Source organism: Gopherus flavomarginatus, chromosome 2, assembly GCF_025201925.1.
Source record: "Gopherus flavomarginatus isolate rGopFla2 chromosome 2, rGopFla2.mat.asm, whole genome shotgun sequence".
Classification (NCBI taxonomy): Eukaryota; Metazoa; Chordata; order Testudines; family Testudinidae; genus Gopherus; species Gopherus flavomarginatus.
In genome coordinates, this window is record NC_066618.1 from 230,218,634 (window position 1) to 230,239,480 (window position 20,847).

General features: G+C 39.2%; 1 protein-coding gene across 7 annotated transcripts in view; it reads left to right on the forward strand.

Moving 5' to 3' along the window:
• The window catches only part of RP1 (RP1 axonemal microtubule associated), a 320,592-nt gene that overhangs the window by 15,726 nt on the left and 284,019 nt on the right, over positions 1 to 20,847 (forward strand). For 6 of the 7 annotated variants that reach the window (XM_050938878.1, XM_050938875.1, XM_050938880.1 and 3 more), the window contains exon 2: positions 18,147 to 18,803. In XM_050938878.1, the coding sequence (XP_050794835.1) occupies positions 18,159 to 18,803 (645 nt within the window). In that variant the 5' untranslated portion in view covers positions 18,147 to 18,158. Of the gene's footprint in view, positions 1 to 18,081; positions 18,804 to 20,847 lie in introns of all 7 variants that reach the window. The other variant, XM_050938879.1, reaches the window with a different exon arrangement.

The window sequence follows — 20,847 nt, forward strand, 5'->3', positions numbered from 1 at the left end:
TATACTGTCTCAATAGTCCCTATTGTTTGTGAGTGCCTTTCATTAGGAAAATATGACCCAATTGTGTAAACAAAGGGCTAGCTCACTGGTTTGAGCATTGGCCTACTAAACCCAGGGTTATGAGCTCAATTCTTGAGGGGGCCATTTGGGGATTGGTTCTGCTTTGAGCAGGGGGTTGAACTAGATGATCTCTTGAGGTTCCTAATAATCTATGATAAGGTCTTAACTTTACTGTTGTGAGTAATCCCATTAAGTTCAACAAGGCTACTCAGAGAGGTAAAGTTAAGCATGTGCAAAAGTGTTTGCAGGACTGGGGCCTATAATTGTACAACCCCCCAAATTGACAGGGATAGCAGCTAAAGATAGATAGTTCTTTACAAAATTAGCCGATTTAAAGTTACCTGTATCTCTGTAAACTTTCTGTCTCAGCTCTATGGCTTAATATAGAAACAACATCCCAGGAGATTTTTATGTTGAGATTTTTAGAAGTGCTGAGTATTGGCCTAACTCTCTTCTCTGACTTTAAAGGGAGCAGATTTAGCCCGACAGTGAGTACCTGGAGAACTCCATCCTTTATTTGTATGAGTACAGAGTTTTGAAGTACTGTATGCATTAAATGCTCAATGTTTTTGTTCTGTTTTCAGTGGCTCAGAAGTTCCACTAGTTAAATTTTAAATCACTTTTTAAATCGGTGTAGTTCAATGGTGCATACCCCTGGGTGGACATGTATAAATGGATTTAAACATGAATTATATTGATTTATCTTAATTTAGACCAAATTAGCTAAATCAGTTTAAACCAGATTTAAATCTATTTAAGCATGCCCTTGGTTTGCCCTGGTTTAATTAAATTTAAAAACAGGCCTTTGGTTAAGTGTGTGTGTTGACAGTTCAGTGTTCCAAGGTATTCAGCTATGTATCTTACAGGTTTCAATACATTCCTCCCAGATTTAAAGCACATATTAAAATGCCATTGGATCCAAAATAGAATATTACTTCCTTTTATTACATTGCATTAGAGCCTGAAAATCTAAGTCCTCTTGCTTGACATGGGTTTCAAAATTGCAATATAGAGACACAGTTAAATGAAAAATTAATTAGTATGGGTTTGTGGTTAGTTTAAAAAATCAGAGGGCAATAGATATTATTTGGCTTTCCTGTGCACTGGAGATAAGTGAATGAGAGTAGGACTATTTTTTTAAAAAGTAGGGCTTTTACAGCTGTATCTTGACAGAGAACGGAGCGTCTAGCTATACTTCTTTGCCAGATGCAACTCCATTCCCCAGGCACTTTACAATTGGGAGTTCGATGCTTGTGATAGCCATTGCTGATGCAGAACCAGTGTCATCCTTGTAAGTGATGTAAGACAAAAAGTGATATTGCATCTGAATAAGGTTTCCAAGCTTATTCCGAGCCATGTTCAAGTTAATTTAAAGGAGATATAACATGAACTGTCTTTGACTGGAGAGCAGAGTTGAATATATGGGGCAACAGTAAAGAGCTCATGTTTTAAACTTGGTTAACCTTCAAAAAATGCCCCCTTTTTTTTGGATGAGTGTAAGATTTCATCAGTATGTTGTTGTGGAAAAGTAGCTCAAAAGATTGAGAATAGTATTTTTGTGAACTTTGGGAGAAGGAAGTTTGAAAACTCATCACCGTTATTGTAGCAATGGAATAGTAGAAGCATTATAAAAATGTGTAAATAGAAATACCTTCACACCCTGAGCTCTCCTTGTTATTCAAGGGTATGTGACCTATTGGTTCTAAAGTATTTTCTTTCTTGGCCTCATGGTGCTTCCTTTATTGGAGAATGATCTTTTAACTCTGAGGTTTTCCATATTATCAGTTAAATGAGTGAAGGGGTACTCAGTAAGAAAGCTGCCTCAAGTTTAAGAATTTTCATATTAAAATGATCTATTTGAGCACTTATAAATACATCAGGTATCCATTTCTATTGCTTTAAAAGCTATTTTTAATGGTACTTTATTTTCATTTAATCACTAGGTCTAACGTTGCTCTCCTTTCTGATCCAATGCCCACTAAAGTCAATGGGAGGGATTTTGTCCATTGACATCAATGATGCTATCAAATATCTGGGCACACTGCATGTACACTGATAAATGGGTGCTGGATTTGACCTTCAAAGAAAACTGTTTAGGTCTAGTACGGCGCACAGGGGTTGAAGATTTCTAATAGGTCACTTAATCCATCACCTTGCCTGTGTAGGATTGCTCCTTGTAGTATATTTTCTGATATTTATCCAATCTAGTTCTAAGTGTCTCAATGAGTCTTTATAGTATTTTTCTTAAATGTCCTTCTAATAGTACTGCTATCTAAGGGTAGAACTGATATCTTCACCCCACCTACTTTATGGACGTTTTCTTTACTTATCAGTGTTTTTATTACTTTTAGGTAATAAAGCTTTACTAATTAATTTTGAAAAATGGTTGCAAATAATTTCAATAGTAATTTTTGACTAAACAGAAGTAAATAGCAAAACATCATTTTGCTTTTTATCTTTAATTAAAAATTGTGAAGTGTCTTTTTGTGTATAATTTTCTAATCAATGTGACCATTTGTATGAAAGTTTGCATTGGGAAGAGGACATCTGAGGGCTTTTTTAGATAAGGTAGAGGAATAATTATCAGAAAGATGATGTATTTTTGAAACCTAATATTGTTAGATTGGAAGATGCCAGCATTACTTATATATATATATATATTGCGCCCTCGAGCAGTTGTCCATGATCCTTTATCTGGCATGTGCCATGTTCTACTGTTATCCTGAATTGAGAAACTGGCAGGTTGCCAAGAAATTCAATCTAGATAAATTAATAGAAAAAATATAGTCTTTGAATTTCTTTCTTCCTAAGCTGTTCAGTTTAAAATCTCATGCAAATATATAACCAATCCACTGTTAAAACATACATTACAGATGCCCAGGTATGGGTCAGTCTCTCACAATAAGCAGTACACAGGCTTGGTGAGTAATATAATCCAAAGGGCATAAAAATAATGGAAGAAACTGTACATGTGAGTGTGTGTGTGCATGTGCATATACATAAATATATATGTATATAAAATTCGTACATGTGTGGATACTTCAATGCCCTTGAGTCAGAGGTGGGAAGGAAGTTAATTGGAGGCTCTTGTTTAAATGTAGATCATTGTCTTGAGCCTGGGGTTTTATTGCAGAAGCTGTGATTTATACTTAGGTAATGCCCATTTAGTAAAAGTCTCCAGCTACATTATTTATATGCAGTTTTACAAGCGGGTTTGCATTTTTTTTGGAGTTGACAATGAGGGTAGCTCCTATATTTCCCCAGAGCTTCTTGCTTTGACTTCTGGTTAGCACAATTCCTTGTCTCTTTCCCCACTGGGTGGCTCAGCTGCCTCTGTTTAGCTCCTTAGTCATGGTGACTTTGTGAGCTGCCTCCAGACCTTGGCAGGGAAATAACACCAAACCGCAGGTTACTGTCTGGTTTGGGTTACAATGAGGCAGGGTGCAGCAGGGCTTAGGGTTGTCCTTCAGGGGGCACCAAAAGACCCAGATGTCCCATCACAGTAACTTGTCATTCAGTCTGAAGCATTTTTACAATTGTTAATTAATCTGAACAATATGCTTTTGAAATAAGGATATAGGCAAAATATAAATACCCCCCATTTACAGATAGATAAACTGGGTCACACAGAGGATAAGTGACTTGCCCAAGGTCCCAAAATAAGCTGGTTACAAGAACTCATGTCCTACCTTTGTAGTCCTCTCCTCTAACCAGACTCTCTGAAAGAGGCAAGGACTTGTAGGCAAACTGATTAACACCAAGAAATATAGATAAGGATCAAATATTGCATCACGAGGTGTAATGAAACCTTATCATGACTTAAACGTCAGTAATTTTCAGTGGAAAATTATGATCCTCATAATGAATCCTCAGTAGGAAAAAAGTGGTTCCTTAATGAATTCTGACCCTCAATTAAAATACCTAGGTGGTCTAATACCACAGTTCTTATGACTCAGTGCAATGCTTGAGCTAAGGTTAATAAAGACACCACAGTATTATTTAGGGGAAGCAACTGATTGAAAATCATAAAGAGAAAGGTTCAGCAGAGGATAAAAGTAACCTATTTTGTTTATTTGATTGTGCGTGAAAGAATGTGAGACCCACATACATCTTAGGAGAACAACACTAAAGTTTGGTGAATGGTTTGTGTAGAAAGATAGGACCATTCCACTCAGCCACGTTTGTGTCTGTTGAATTAACCTTAAGGGTTTGGGTCAAGAGACTTTTTGAAGACATTGATGTTGTATCACTGCACTGGATAGTGTAATTGCAACACAGACAAAGGCAAATGTTTCCCTGTAGCAGCCCAGGAAAGCCCACTGTTTCAGGAGGGCTTCCCCAGAAAGTGGAGTGGAGAAGGCCAACTCTTTCGCTGCAGCTTGGTCGACGGAAAGATTCTTCTGTTGCTCTAGCACTGCCTCTTGGGGGGATGGAAGAGCTGCAATGACCTAGCTGTGCCACTGCAATGGCTGTAGTGTTGATGTGGCCAAAGAGAGCTCCACCTGACTTTACTGGGGCCAAGATTTTACACCCAGAGCCTGTCATGGGAGTTTAGATAGAAATTCAGATTTGGGTTCATGTTTGCCAGTTTTTGTGGGAAAACAGCAGAACCCAGCCAAAGTAGCAACTTTCAAAGTCGATTATACTGATCCCATTCTAACCATCCATTCCCCTCCCACCCCTGGTGAATTTTTTCCCTTTTTTCTCACTTCTGGATCCCCAGTTGTTGGCTATCAATTTTTTTCTTGCAGAATTTCATGAACAAATGTCTGTAGGGATGAACTAGATAAAAAGTTAATGGAGATCAGACATTGAAATGCTATGCTAACTAAATGTCTCAATCTTATCAGCAGAAGCATATTAATAATGGCACATTTTTGGAAGGCTTTACTGGAAAGGATGTAAACAGGCTGGGCACATTCAGAGAAACTTAACCCAGGCCTCTGCCGCTAATGTGATAATTTCCTTTTCAACTTGATAACAATTTCCTAGTTCCGTACCTTACCGAATGGTCCAATTTAAAAAAAATAGAGGTGTAAGAGGTTGAAGGGACTTGGAGATGTAAGGCGTGCTATCAGCATTTGCTTGGGTCATGAGGCCAATGGTAATAACTGCTATAGCGACGGCTCAATTTAAAGAAGTAACTCATATCTGAGTGATAAAAATATTCAACTGTTAACTGCTACCCAGATGGCTTAAACTTAAACAAAGAGTGTCATTCCAGGGGCATAGGATTGCCAGTCAGGGAGAACCCTGTCACACACACCTCTGACCCCACTCTGACTTGTGATAATGCCCTGAAAAGGGCTGCTTATGTTTCTCAATCTGGGGTGCTAGTTTATCTGTTTAAAGAAAAAAGGAAATGTCAGTGAAAATGGTAGACTAATTGATCAAATATTTTTTCCTTACTTGGACATCAATTTCCAGACTGTGATGCTGATGCTGAGAATAATCGAGAACCTATAAGACGGGTCATGGGTGTCAGCCCATACATAATTACTTTTAATATGTAATCAAGATTTACAAGGTCTTTTATCATGACTGAAATGACAAATTCTGTAAACAAGAAGGAATAATGAATCAACATTGTACAATTTCAAAAATTACCTTGACACACTTCCCATTTTGTCACTCTGGATCTGATCCAAGGACCACTGAAGTTGATTGGAGACTTTCCATTGACTTCAGTGAGCTTGGGTTCCAGACCCATGAGCATCTGAAGCCTGAGGATATCCATGACACAGCAGAATAGTGTCAGTAAATGTGGTGGATCTTTTTTAGGCTCCACTTCTTGTTCTTGACATTGCTGCTCTTGATGGAGAAGTTAGGTGGATCAACCTGAATCCTAAGCATTGAGAGGGAATGTCTCATTGTTCCTGCTTCTGCAGAATGAAAATGAATCTGAAAGTTGGGGCCTGATTCTAAAAAAACACTTCTCTTCAGCTGGCAGTTCTTAAAAGAATGGCTGCCACTCACCATGGCAAGTTGGGCCCTGATCCATGCCCCACTGGAGTCAGTAGAAAGTCTCCCTTTGATTTAAGTGGGCATTGGATCAATTTCTGTTCAGTAGCTATGGAGGAGTCCCAAGTGTCATCTGACCTTTACTTTCTCTTGCAAATGAAGGACCAGAGCTGAAGTTGGAGACTGCTCTGCACCAACATGATGGTAGTCACTCTGATATAAAACATAAAATACCAATAAATGCAGAATGATCCTATTAGAAATATGGACCAGCAATATTTTACATCTTTACTGTTTGTTTCCTCTCTATTGTAACATGACTTAACATTTTTTGTTACCAAATGTTCCTAAAGTGCTTGCTGCACTGTTGCTCTAATTTTCCATGTTAATTTGTAATTTGTTTCTATCCTTCTGTGTATTTTCTATCCCTTCAGTTTTGATGTGGTCAGTTCTTTTGATAATGATTAAATTTACTTCATAGAAACAGCTGATCAAGAAAGAGACTCATTAACAGACTTCTGTGTAGCAGGCCAAACAAGCTCCACTTTATAACTGCTGTAGGTGCAATTGGAACTTTTTTAGGATGGGCACACCACTTCTTGTTTTCTGCATATGCATGCTTCTAGGGCTTTATGGACTACTGGGCTCAAGTCAAAGACGCTGAAGACAGTCAGTGAGCAAGGTTCACATGCAGAACTGTTTCTGATCTACTTTCCCATTACTTCAGGGCTCATTTGAACAAATATCACTACGTGTGCCATATAATGTAATGTTCTTGTGATGCAAGTAGTCAGATAATGTTCTAGACATTTAATGACACCTGCAAATAAATTTCACTTGCAACTGAAACTAGAATCAGTGTCCTCTATTGTCTTTCTGTGTTTGATTACGAATTGTTTAAATGTTTTTTTACATCTCTCCTACAGCATAGATGTGTATTTATGTTTCTTCAAAGTCCATAAGTGGAATCAAAAACTTGAATTAGGTCTAAAAATACAACAGAAAAATTGAAAACTTACACATTATGGTTACTTTACGTATTTATTTACAAACCTGCTAGTGATTGTGGGTCCAGTTTTAGGCGAATCTGGTTTCAGTTTTCCTCCATGCTTTGCTTTACCCTTTCCTCAAGGTGGAGGGGATGCAGATTGCTAACTCCAGAATGGTAAAATGCAAAAGAGAACTCTTTTGTCGGTTGGAGATTAGCTGCCAGAAATCATGGAAAATTGGGTGTGACTCAAAACAGTGCCTCTGAGTTTTGTTTTTGGGTTCATTGTCTCTTTAAACTTAGTGGATGCCAAAACCAAAATAAAGCTTGTTAAAGTCATCTGCAAGCTAGTGCAGCGGAGTTTGGCACAGTTCTGCTACGCAGTATAAACTACATCACAGATTGGAATTGATCCCGCAGGACAAATCCTCAGCATTCTGCTGGCCATACACATTCCAAAGGCCATTAATACTAAAGACTTTGGGGCAGGCTGATTTGTCTATGGGGAAAGGTCAGGCTGCTGTGGATGAACAAAAGTACCACAAAATATCTCTTGTGAGGAAATTGCAGGGCCTCTGGTGACAGGAAGGCTTAGATAAATGTATAAAATTGAAATGAAATGGCTCCCTTCTTCCAAAATCCATATATAATTAGACAAAATAAGAAATGATGCTTTAGCTGTTCTTCTGCTTAGTAGGTCATCAGCATACATGTACATCAGCCTTTCACACTCCTGCTTGGCGATTAAAAATATACTGCACCCAGAATATTACATTAAAAGAACATTTTTAGAGTTGCAAAGTTAAGCACCCAAATGTTAGGAAAGGCCAAAATTAAGGTTGCTTGTGCAATCTTACTTCAGGCCCGTGTCCGTATGCATCATGATACTGTCCTTAATTATATGATCACAAACAATTTTTCCACAGGACCTCTGCTTTATTATCCCAAAGTGTGACCCCATCTGCTCTGTCTCTTCCTCATCCCGATCCCATTCTCCTCATTTAGCCAATCCCTGTCTCCACTTCTTAGTCTTTCCATCCTAATTTCCCATGTCCTAATCTCAGCCATCCAGACTTCCTATCCCATTACCAATCTCCTTGCCCAGCAATTTTCAGTTCCTCGTCTTGCTCCCCCTCTCCTTGTTTTCAGTCTCCTTGCTCATCCAGTCCCAGTTTCACCCCTTCCCAGCTCCTCACCTAGCCTGTCTCTGTCCCTCAGCCTGGTGTCTAGTTGCCATGTCTGTCCATGTTCCATGTCTTCACTGGCCTCCAGTCCCAATCACAGTATCTCCACCCTTCTGGGTCCTTGTCTTTGTCTCTTTGCCTAGCCAGTACCAGTTCTTTCCCCACACTGTGGCTCCTTATAGAATCATAGAAATGTAGGGCTGGAAGGGAATTCAAGGGGTCATCAGGTTCAGCCACTTCTTCTGAGGCAGAACCAAGTAAACCTGAACTATCCTTGACACAGGTGTGTGTTTAACCTATTACAAACCTCCACTGATGGGGATTTCACAACCTCCTTCGGAAGCCTATTACAGAACTTAAGTACTCTTAAAATTGGAAAGTTTTCCCCCCTAATATTTAGCCTAAATCTCCCTTGCTGCAAACTAAGTTCATTACTACTCCTCCTACCTCCAGTAGATGTTGGAACAATTGATCACCATCCTTTTTATAACAGCCCTTAGTATATCTTAAGACTGTTACATACCCAGTTTTTTAATCTTTCCTCATAAATCAGGTTTTCTAAGCCTTTTATCATTTTTGTTGCTTCCTTCTGGAGTCTCTACAGTTTGTCCACATTTTTCCTAAATGGGGTGCCCACAACTGGATGCAATACTCCAGCTGAGGCCTCACCAGTACCAAGTAGAGCAGGACAAATACCTCCATGTCTTACATATGACATTCCTGTTAATACACCCCAGAATGATATTAGCCACGTCACACTGTTGACTCATTCAATTTGTGATCCACTATAACACCCAGATTCTTTTCAGCAATACGACTGCTCAGCCAGTTATTACCCTTTTTGTAGTTGTGCATTTGAGTTTTCCTTCCTATGCACTGTACTTTACACAAGTCTTTTATCTTGAATGTCATCTTGTTGGTTTCAGACCAATTCTCCAATATGTAGGTCATTTTGAATTCTAATCCTGTCCTCCAAAGTGCTTGCAACCCCTCCCAATCTGGTGACATTAGCAAATACTATAAGCATACTTTCCAATCCATTATCTAAGTTCTTAATGAAACTAGTGAATATTGCCTGGCCCTTGTGGCACCCAGCTAGATGCACCCTCCCAGTTTCACAGCAAACCACTGATAGCTACTCTTTGCATACGGTTTTCTAATGAGTTTTGCACCCACCTTTATGGTAATACAATCTAGACCACATTTCCCAAATTTGCTGTTGAGAACATCATCTGGGACTGTGTCAAAAACCTTACTAAAATCAAGGTATAACAGAACTATTTCCCCTCCCTGCTTCCCCCTACATCCATCCTCACTGATTCTCAATCCCAATCTCCTTGCCCAGCCAGTTCCAGTCCCCCCCTGCCAGCTCCTCATTTGATCTCAGTCTGGCCCCCAGTCCCAATCTCCTTGTATAGCCAGTTACAGTCTCCCTTCTGTCTCCCAGTCTCAGCCTCTGTCCCCAGTGCTGAGTTTCCTTCTCTCCCCTGCCAGCCTCCAGTCCCAGTTTGCACTTCCCCAGGCTCCTTGTCCTCATCTAGTCCTCTTTCCCCCTTGCAGATCTGTTTTTTGTCTCCTCTGCCTTCAAACTAGACAGCTTCCTGCTCTACAATGCCTGGGCCTCCGGCGGTTCATTGAGCACACAGGAGTGACAGGCTCCGTTTCTCATTTCAGGATCCTGGGCCCAGACTGAGCACAGCCTAGTAGGGAACATCCTGGTCAGCTCCAGGCTGCTGCATGCTCAGTGTGTATGAAATCTTCAGGAATGTAGCTGCTGAAATCACTAGTGAGTCTCTAATGATCATGTGTGAACTGTAATTTTTCAAAGGCTTATAACCTGGTGAAATTTGGGCATATTTTCATAAGACCTGTGAACAGCATTCCTGACACTAAGGCTACTCCCTTAAGTCCCTGCTCCAAAGAATGGGTGCATTAGAACTTTTCAGAGGCATCGTTACCAGAATTCTTTAATACAGGTAAAGCAGTGTATTTTTACCTAGCCTTGTTCTTGAAAATGGCTGAATCATTTTGGCTCAAATTTTCTGAAAAATTCAGCCTGAGGCCTGTAAAATGTTTAGCTTAAACGGTTAAAGTTTGATAGTTATACAGTCTTATAAAGAGAAGTGTCGGACAAACTTAATAAGTGGTGCTGGCTTCATGGAGCCTTCAAAATATAGCTTTTTGTATTAGCCAAACCACTGTGTAACCTTCTAGATGCATATCCTGTTCACTCAAGCAACCACATGCCTGTCTGTCTCTCTATTTATCTAATCTATCTGCTCCTCATCACTGCAGTGTCTGGGCACTTTAATCTTCCTTGTCCCAGTTCCTCCTTCCACGTGTTTATGGCTTCCTGTGTTTGTTATTTATCTTTTCCTGATGTCCTAATCTAAACTTAGATTGTAAGCATGTAGGGGCATGGACTCTGTGTTGTGTAAATCACCATATCTGTGGTGCTTTATCAATGCTAAATAACAGTAATGCTTGTATATACCAAGAACCCAACAAGACTTTTAAATACAAAGTGCAGGAATTTTTAAACACTAAAGGCAAAATTTTAGCAGCTTAATAATGAATTTTTTTGGCCAGATCATGGCTCCTTTGAAGAAAGTTTGGGATCAATATGGCTGTGGTGCTCAGGTTGAAGAAATTGCCCTGTCGGGCATGAAAGTATCTGGAGATAAACATGAAGACAATGAAATATAGAAGAGGAAATGATAGCTATCCAGAAAATTGTAATACCTCCTCTAACTGCTCTGTCTAATCACTGCAACATTGTCTAATTTTTCCGGGATTAATTTTGTATTTCTACATTTTTTACAAATGTTGAACAAAAATCATATCCATTTTTCAAACACTAAGGGCCAAATTTCACTCTCTTTACTTAGATGAGTAGTTTCATGGATGTCATTGGAGCTACTTGGGTGAGCAGAGTGGGAAAGATTTGTGTGCGAATTGATTCCTGTAGGACAGTGAGGGCTTTTCATAACTTGTTAGTTTGGAGTCTGATTCTATACAGTATAATCAGGAACAGGTCTCATTGATGGGAGTCTTTCTCTAGCTGCCTCTCTTGAGGCTGGAGAAGTGTGGGGCTGGAACCTGTCTGTTGTTTGTTTGTTTGTTTGTTTATTTTTAAACATGTAGTGGTTGTAGTACAGGGAGGGAATTAATTAATCTTTCAGCTTGCAGCTGCCTTGATGAAAGCTTTGTGAGTCTTTTAAGGTCTTGCCGAATGAAGATGCATCTATGGTGTCAATCAATGATGCTTGTTTATCTTCACCAGGGGCACAGGAGTGTAATCTGTTGAGTGATTCCAGTGATGCAGAGATGCAGCTTGGTGGCTGAAGTGATCATCATCAAAAGTGCATTGTTCAGTGGAAGTCTAGATTTTAAAAGAAAGTGAAATCTGTCAAAATTTTCAAGTCTATCCTTCAATTTAGAGCCATCAGAAGATTATTTACTACTTATGAATGCTCACATGTTGACTATATATTGATAAATATATTTAATAAACCAGGAGCTAGTATAAACTACTGGGCAAAAGAGCCAAATACAAATAACAGAATGTTGCCTGGAAGGTGAGCAGTACAATTACACAAGTTGACATCTTTTTGAGACTTCAATGATTATTTTAGTAAGCTGTTTAAGCTAAGAAATGAGTATTTATAGCAAAAAAAGAGTCTGTGTAATGTAATCTTATCATGTTTGTGGGTATATATTGTAGAAGTAAGTCTGAAGCAGTATTTAATACTTGTTTAAGCACTGAATTCACAGCATAGGAAGTAAATGCCATTCTGAAAAAATCATTGTGATATGTAATAGTGCTATCTTCTGAGCAGCCTTTCTTGTAGCTACCCTACCGAGCTAGTATGGAAATCTTGCTGTAGTCCCAATTAAGTAAAGAAGCTTCAAATCAGATTATACCTTTGGTAGTAATTAGATGGAACAGTTACCATCTGGGGGCACAGTAGTTTCTTAAGAAAAAAAATCAATCCATGGAATAATGAAGCCACAGCACGACATAATCTTCTCTGGCTGCAGAAAGAAAATACAGTTTCTCTCAGTTTTCTAATGCTTGTTTCAATGTCCATTCTGGAATAGTAGAACTCTTCATGGATGGCAGTCTGTACTGGTCTGGAAAGTGTTCATGAAGGAAGAATGCTGTGGGGAGGAAAACCATGGAATTATGTACTGTACAATGACTAAACGATAAGTAACCAGATTATAAACATTCAGTCCAGTTGTCCTTAAGCACAAACAGAAGGAGATTTGGTCAGTTGACGACTGTACACAATTAAAAGAGAGAATGTCAGGAAAAACTTCCATACACTGAGATCTGTAAGAGTGTGGAATGGTCTCCCAAGGTAAGAGATGGAATCTGCATTTCTGGGGACATTTAAAACTAGAAGCACTAGAAAATGTACTTTGGAGGACAACACTGGCCTGGAGATGGATTAAATTACCTGAGATTTTTCAATCTTTAACTTCTGATTCTGTAACATCTTTGCAAGGGAAAAGGATTTGAATATGAAAATTCACATTAGAAATAAATATTACAAAGGTAAAGGGAATGCAAAAAAGTATGAGGGCTTGCTGAGTGAAATGCTTGGTTCTGTGCTTTGAACAATGGCTACCTAAGGTAAACTAAGTCATGGATTAATTTTAGCCCAGATTAAGCAAATTGATTGTGATGTTTTTGTAGCTGGGCTTCCTTAGAATAAGACTGAAGATGTTCATTTCATGTAGCATGGTCAATTGCACCTACAATAATGTAAATCTCCGAAAACAAGATGATTATCCTTTTATTTACATAGGATGCGACTGTGGGTGAGTGTAATGAAATGCTACAGTACAGAAATTAACTATTGTGAAAAATAGTAACTTTCTCTAGCTTTGGATAAACTGTTTAAATGTAATCTCTCTCTTAAAGCATAGCATCAGCACTGTAAATTCTTAAATTGAAAGAGGTGTTGACTGTGGAAACAAAGAATCTGAGTTCCGTTTTGTTTTCTACCAGAAGAGCATTTGTTACAAAATGGAAATGTATATGATATAAACAGACATTTTTGGTTGTGTAAAAGCAACCGTTGTGTAAGAATTCTCAAGGAAAATTCTTAAACTACAAAAATCCTTAATTAAATTAAGCTAAAATGAAGTATTGTAGTGATAAAACTATGACCTCTGATGTGAAATAAAGTCTTATACAATATATGTTGATTATCCACTTTTTGAAATTGTGTAAGATGCATAAGAAACCATATGTTATTGTCCAAAATTTAATTTGATTAGCTTTAATTGCTAACACCTGTGCAAACTAAAAACACATACCATGTGCTAATGCAATAACTGATTCAATTCTAAAGTACTTTGGAATATATGATAAATATTGTGTAAATTTTATATTTCATGAGAGAAGACCTGATTTTCTGCTAATCAGTTACTTTTCTGTGCATGTAATTATTCCATAATAGTTAATCATTGGCATTTGTCTTTATGCATTACCTTGTGTGTGCTTTTTGTTTGGTTGGTTGTTTTTGGATTATAAATTTCTAGTGTCCAGACCCAGTCTAACAATAATCTATGTATAAAATAGTAATTTAAGTTATTTCTATTCAAAATCTTGATCAGTTTCCAAAACTGAATAACTAACCAGACTAAAAATTTCCAAAACAACCTTTGGACAACTGCAAAACATCATACGGTATTTTAAAAGTGGTTATGAGTAGCCTTTGGAAACCTTATAACAAAAACTCTCTTGAATTAATTTCTTAGCTGTATTAATAGGTAAGTAATTGGGGCAAAATCCACTCCACCCAAGTAATCATACTCTATGGAAGTGGTATGCAGAGGGATTGAGGAGGTAAAGCCACTCACTATAACCTGGAACCAGGGCCTGGGGTTGCTGTGAAGTCTTCACCTCTTTACTGAGGTTGTTATTCCACATAGGCTGGAATAGTAACCTGAGCTCCTGTCTTCCAGTTGAGTGGCGTGGGGTGTTGGGGTTATTCAGTGTGCTTATGAGCCATGTTGCCACTGGTTCTCTCATTACATGTTCACATTTGCCCTGAAGCCACAGTGGTAGAGCTTGTGCTACTGTGAGCAATATTAACTCCCACAAGCATTTCCCCTGAGAAAATTACTGTGTTTGGAGGGAAGCATGGTGTGTAGAATGGCTATGCCTCACTTACATCGCCAGTCTTGACTCACTGTGCAACCAAGTGTCAGGACATTGGCAAGCATGAGGAAAGCATCTAATGTTGGCTGCACTCCTCCCTTCATTTAGGACCTTAGCTTGCTCTTTTCCGCCTGTGCTGCCCTAAGCATGGGAACACAAGGCCTGCAGAGGCAGTGGGAACATTTTAATTAAAAATTGTATAAGACTCTCCTGTTCATATTTTTATGAAGCCTGCAACTACTATGAACTCAAATACAAATATTTTGAAACTTGGGTGCCTATTGTTGAACACCAAAAACTATATTTAGGCAGCTAATGAATGGGCCTGTATTTTATAGGTGCTGAGCACCCAAATCTCTTATTGATTTCAGAGGGAAGTGCAGTTGCTGAAAAGCAGGCCACTTAACTAGGTGCCTAATATGGATTTGGAGGTCTAATTTTAGGCACTCATCTTTAAAAATTCTGTCCTGTATGACCTTAATGGAACAGTTAACATTTTTCTGTTGACATCATGAAAATTTGAGTGTACAAGCTCAATCTTGATCCCCGTGGTTCCAACTCGATGTTTAGGGTTATTTTCAGTTTGTCAACATGCCATGTGTGCCCTTTGCAGCACAGATAATATAATGCAAAGTAACTTCTCTTCCTTCACATCATCCACTTTTCAAAATAAAAGAATTTGGCTATTTCATATTTAAAGAGAGAGGGGAAAAAACCCATGAATTGACAGGGGAACTAAGACCCCAATCTTAAACCAGTCTTGTTAAATGTGATTTTTACCTTGAGCCTCAACTGCCTTTAAAAGTGGGAACATTTTCTTATCAGTCCCAGAGCTGAAGTCTTTCGGTGGTGAACTATTTTCTTTAAAACAGGGCACATTTCCCAGTTTCATTAAGAAAAATGTTCAATTGCTGAAGGAGATAGCATGTTCCTGTACTAAATCTGGCATCCGCATCCAAGTGATACAGAGTTTCATTTGGGCTATTTTATTTTATTTTTAAAAAAACACACATATAGTCCACAAGTGTGCTATATTCCTTTTTATGAAAAGTGTCTTTGAAAAGGACATTGGTTTTGGTAGAGAGATCTTTTCTCCAGGCTGATTAGTTTATAAGCCATTTTTTCCCAGTGTATGCTGTGGTCAGGGCAACATTTACCAGTTCTGTTACCAGATTTGCCCATTTGGGGGATGCTCATTTATTAGGGTTACTCTTCGGGGGGGTGAGGGGTGTTTCTGTAATTCTGTCAATGTATTGCTTGTGTCACTTGTGTTTTCATTCAGAGCTCTACTTCACCCTTCTGCAAGTTCCCTCCCAATGGAGCTATTCTGCAGGACCTAGGTTCCCCAGCCTCCAGCCCCCGAATCAGATGAACACACACATACACATTAAACAGTGCACATCTGAGCAGACCGGGTCAATCAGCACTCCCAAGCTGACCCTTTATATGTCCCTGGACTCAGCAGGCTGGGTCGAGCAGCACTTCCAAGCTGCCACCTTCATATGCCATGGGCACCGCACCGGAATAGAATACATCTGAGCAGGCTGGGTCGAGCTGCACTTTTAAGCTGCCACCCTCCTATGCCACAGGTTCAGCACATCCCTACCCCCACTTTCACGTTATTATTGTTCTGGTAGTAACACACTTAATGAGCAAACCCCACAGGATTTATAGGTGCTACAGGGATCTTTAGCTTAGGTACAAGGACCGTTGCTGCAGAGCAAATGGGGAAGCCAAAAACACAAAAGAGGGAGGGAGGGAAATAACCAGCTTAACTATAAAAGTTTTTTATTGCCAGGTAATAAGCATACAAGGAGAGCCAAATGAACAAAACAGTTACAGTATTAAATCTAACTTAAATTTGATTACAAACGTTAGGTTTAGAAAACTATACCTGATCACACAAGTCGGAGTTAGAAAGCTATACCTAGAGTAGAAAAACAGAAAACAAAAAAAACAGAGAGCGGTGCATCAGTTCTCACCACTCTGTGAAGCTTGAACCGGTCAGGGTTCCCTGGTGGTGGTTGCATCTGAGTGTCCGGAGTGCTGGAGACAGGCAGTGCACCCAGCATGATCAGTCAGGAGAAGATGAAGTCCCAATGCAACTGATGCAGATTTTGGATCCAGGCATCAGAACATTTACTTGAGCGTGGGTAGGGTTTTTTGTGGGGAAACAAGGGATGACACTAGATTTGTTTATGGGTAAACTGATGGCTCAAGGGAGAATACCAAAGTTCTTTTGTTCAGTCTAGAAAATAGGAGCTGATCATTCCTGGCTATGAGCGGTGTTTCCTGGAAGGAGTTCACAATGCAATTAGGCAGCTTCAATATTTTGGATACCAGTAAAGGATTTATTACTAGAATTGATCTGATAACTGCTGAGCTGGGTGTGTGCAGGTGTAGGTTCATTAACATCTGGAGCAGAGATCCCCCAGGATGCAGTGCTTCCCTGCTTTTCTGGTCCCAGAGTTCTGTGTAGTTCTTGCCTTGGAATCTCTGTTCTCCATTCTGTATGCTAATGGAGATGCCTCCCTGTCCCATCTTTGATGCAAATGAGGCTAGGGGAGTTGCCTTAATCCTGTCACCCTTGTCCTGAGGGGTTTAGGTGCGTCTCCCACTGCTTTTTCATTGCTTTTTGTAAGTCTTTCTTCTGAGTGGTTTTGGTTCAAGCAAAGGCGGGGGCGGGAAAAGAGGGGTGTCCTTCGTGAGTCAGACAGGCTGTATACTGTGCCTTGGTTCCCCAGGAACACAGAGCTGACAGGTAACACAACTGTTAAAATAAAATACTGTTATTAAAGGATTGCAACTAAATTAATTGAGTAACAGAGCAGGTGCATGTGGAGAATGCACAGGGGGAGTGGTCCCTGTTTTAAAGATCATGGCCCATGCTTACATTGCTCTCAGAAACAGCATATTGCTTAGATGACTAGAATTTTAAAGCTCATGTTAAAGATTTAGCTACTGAAAACTGCCATTTTAATTAAAAGCACTGGAAATGGCTTTGTCTTTATAAAAGATTACACTAATTCAAGCCTTTGTCTCCTAGGAAAAAATAATTTCACACTTGATCAACAAGATTTCACTCAGCACAAATGCAAGTATTTAAATGGTTGAGTTATACATCCTAAAAGGCAAAGCTTACAATAGAAAAGCAAATGATCTGTCACAATTTATGAAGTGGACTGTTAATTATAGCCACCAAAAGATGCTCTAAACATTAATCTGATGTTACTTACAGTGTAGTAAATCGAGAGTAGCATCACTGAAATCACTGGAGCACACTGGTGTAAAACTGATGTATTTGAGATCAGAATCAAATCCATTGTCTTTCGGTTTTTGTTTATCTTGGACTGAATCATGGCTCATACCTCTGCATAAACTCTCACCTCCCCATGAATATTTCCCTAATACATAATGTGTGAAATGTTGTCATTACATTCATCCTTAAAAAAGAAAACCTGTAATTGCCATTCTAGTCTGACAAAGTACCTCTTTCTAAAGAAAATGCTGTTATACCAAAATGATAAGAGATATGAAATTACAATGGAGAGTTCTGAGAGTATTTGAAAGTAAAGCTATGCTAACGTAATCCTACAGTACTGGAGTCTTTGTGGAATTTCGCGATAACAGCTTGGACCCATTTAAGTCAATGATTTTTGGCAAGATTTGCTGCTGTTTATTTTTCTTACCAATTTTCCTTTTGCATCTTTCAGAATGAGGACTATGTTATTACTGCAGTTGTGAGAAAACTTTTACATCCATCTCCTCTTCCTTCCAGAGTGCTGTCAAAATGAGTGAAACACCATCAACGAATTATTCAATGCTTCAGCCAAACTCCTCTGAGAGTGAACAGACTTTGTCTACACGTCACTTCAATGTCACTGAACCTGTTGTGGCCAAACGCATCTGCTTCTATAAAAGTGGAGACCCTCAGTTTAATGGGATCAAAATGGTCATTAATAATCGATCTTTCAAAACATTTGATGCCTTGCTGGATAACTTGTCCAAAAGAGTCCCAATACCATTTGGGGTGAGGAATATTAGTACACCACGTGGGATACACAGTATCACCAATCTGGAGGACCTTGAAGATGGAAAGTCTTATATTTGTTCCCATCAGAAGAAAATTAAGCCCATTAATTTGGAGCGGGCCAGTAAGAAGCCATTGCCCTGGCAGATCAGCAGGCCAGTTAGTGCTAGTCGCAGAGTTGTGCAGTTAGCCAGGGAGAAAGAAGACGGCATTGTTCAGGAAGACAGAGCTGTCAAAATAAGAACCCCTAAAAAGCTCCTTGTTTTCAAAAATGGTGACATAAGAATCAGGTGCACTATAGTTCTGAGTAAGAAGAACATGCAAAACTTTGAGACCTTTCTGGATTCCATAAGTGAGTTAATGCAGTATCCAGTTGTGAAGTTATACACTACAGATGGCAGAAAGGTGAGAATAAACAATGGCATCAGATATGCTTTTCACAATGTTTGCTTTTGTAATATTACCAGTGTAATCAAATGAATTGTTTGCTTACATGGCTGGTGAGCACTCTGACCAGTGTAAGGTCCCCTGTGCCCTGACCATCAGCTGTCTGATGCCTTCCTTATTATGGACTTGCCTCTGTACACTTATGGACCTTCAAAAAAGGTAGTCAGTTTTGAGGAAGGATGCACACTCATTTGGGACTTTAGTAACTGAAGCGAGAGAATTTTAATTCTAGGTTTTCATGGAAGCCCACCAGTCTTCTCTTAAACCACTTCCTTCTCTATGTCATCTAATGACAGCTTTTCCTGGACAGGATGCTTTTCTAGTCCTTTCTCATGCATGCCTTCAAAATATGTCCACTCATCCAATCACATGTAACCCTTCCATAGCCCAGCCCCACAATTAGGACATGCATTACGTAGAGCTCCTTTAGAACGCTACCTCTGTTCCCTTAAGAGCTGATGGTCTATTAATGCAGCAGAACAAATTCCTGTACCTACCCATCCCACAGGAGTTGTGAGCATCTTCACTATGATGTATTCAAGTTGTCAGGGCCTAACTAAGTTCACCTTAAGGAACTAGCTGAAGAAATCTTCGAACCATTAGTGATTATCTTTGAGAACTCATGGAGAACCATGAGGTACCAAAGGACTGGAAAAAGGCAAACATAGTACCTATCTTTAAAAAGGGAAACAAAGACGACTCAGGGAATTACATGCCAGTTAGCCTAACTTTAATACCTGGGAACATGAGGGACACATTACTAAACAATCAGTTTGTAAGCACCTAGAAGATAGTAAGGTTATAAGTGGTAGACAACATGATTTTGTCAAGAGCAAATCATACCAGACCAACCTAATTTCCTTCTTTGACAGGGTTCATGCCCTAGTAGATGGGGGCGGCAGGGGAGCTGTAGATGTGATGTATGTTGATCTTAGTAAGGCTTTTGACACAATCCCATATAAGTAAACTAGGAGAACGTGGTCTAGATGAAATTACTATAAGGTGTGTGCAGAACTGGTTAAAAAAACAAACTTAAAGAGCATTTACTGGTGCTTTGCTGTCTAACTGGGTGGATGGATCTAGTGGAGTCCTATATGTGTCTGTTCAGGCTCCAAAACTAGGCAACATTTTCATTAATGACTTGGATAATGAAGTGGAGAGTGTGCTTATAAAATGTGAACATCATACCAAGATGGAAGGTGTTGCAACCTCTTTGGAGGACAGGATTAGAATTCCAAATGACCTTGATAAATATGGCTGAAATAAAAAAGATGAAATTAAATAAAGACAAATGCAGAGTACCACATTTAGGAAGGAAAAATCAAATTCACAAATATAGAATGGGGAATAACTGACTGAGCAATAGTACTGCTGAAAATGACCTGGGGATTATAGTGGATCACAGACAAATATGGGCCAACAATATGAAGGAGTTGTAAAAAAGGCTAATATCATTTTGAGGTGTATTAACTGGTTTGTCATATGTAAGACATGGGAGAAAATTGTCCATGTAAGACATGGGAGGAAATTGACACTGGTGAGACCTCAGTTGGAGCATTGTGCCCAGTTTTGGATGCCATACTTTAAGAAATATGTGAACAAAGTGGAGGGAGTCCAGAGAAGAGCAAGAAAAATGATAAAAGGTCTAGAAACCTGATCATGAGGAAAGGTTAAAAGAAAGCGGGCATATTTAGTCTTGAAAAAAGAAGACTGAGTGAGGACCTGATAAGTCTTCAAATATGTTAAGGGCTATTATAAAGAGGGTTGTTCTCCATATCTCTTGAAGCTTAATGTGCAGCAAGGAAGATTTAGGTTATATTTTCAGAGACTGTCAGGGATGATATAGGTATAGTTGGTTCTGCCTATTGAGGTCCCTTCCAACCCTAAATTTCTGTGATCCCATGACAATGTAATTACTAATGTAAGAGCAGAAGTATCTATACTCAAAACTCAAAGTCAGATTTCCTCTACGACTACTACATTGCTGAGGAAAGCTCACAAT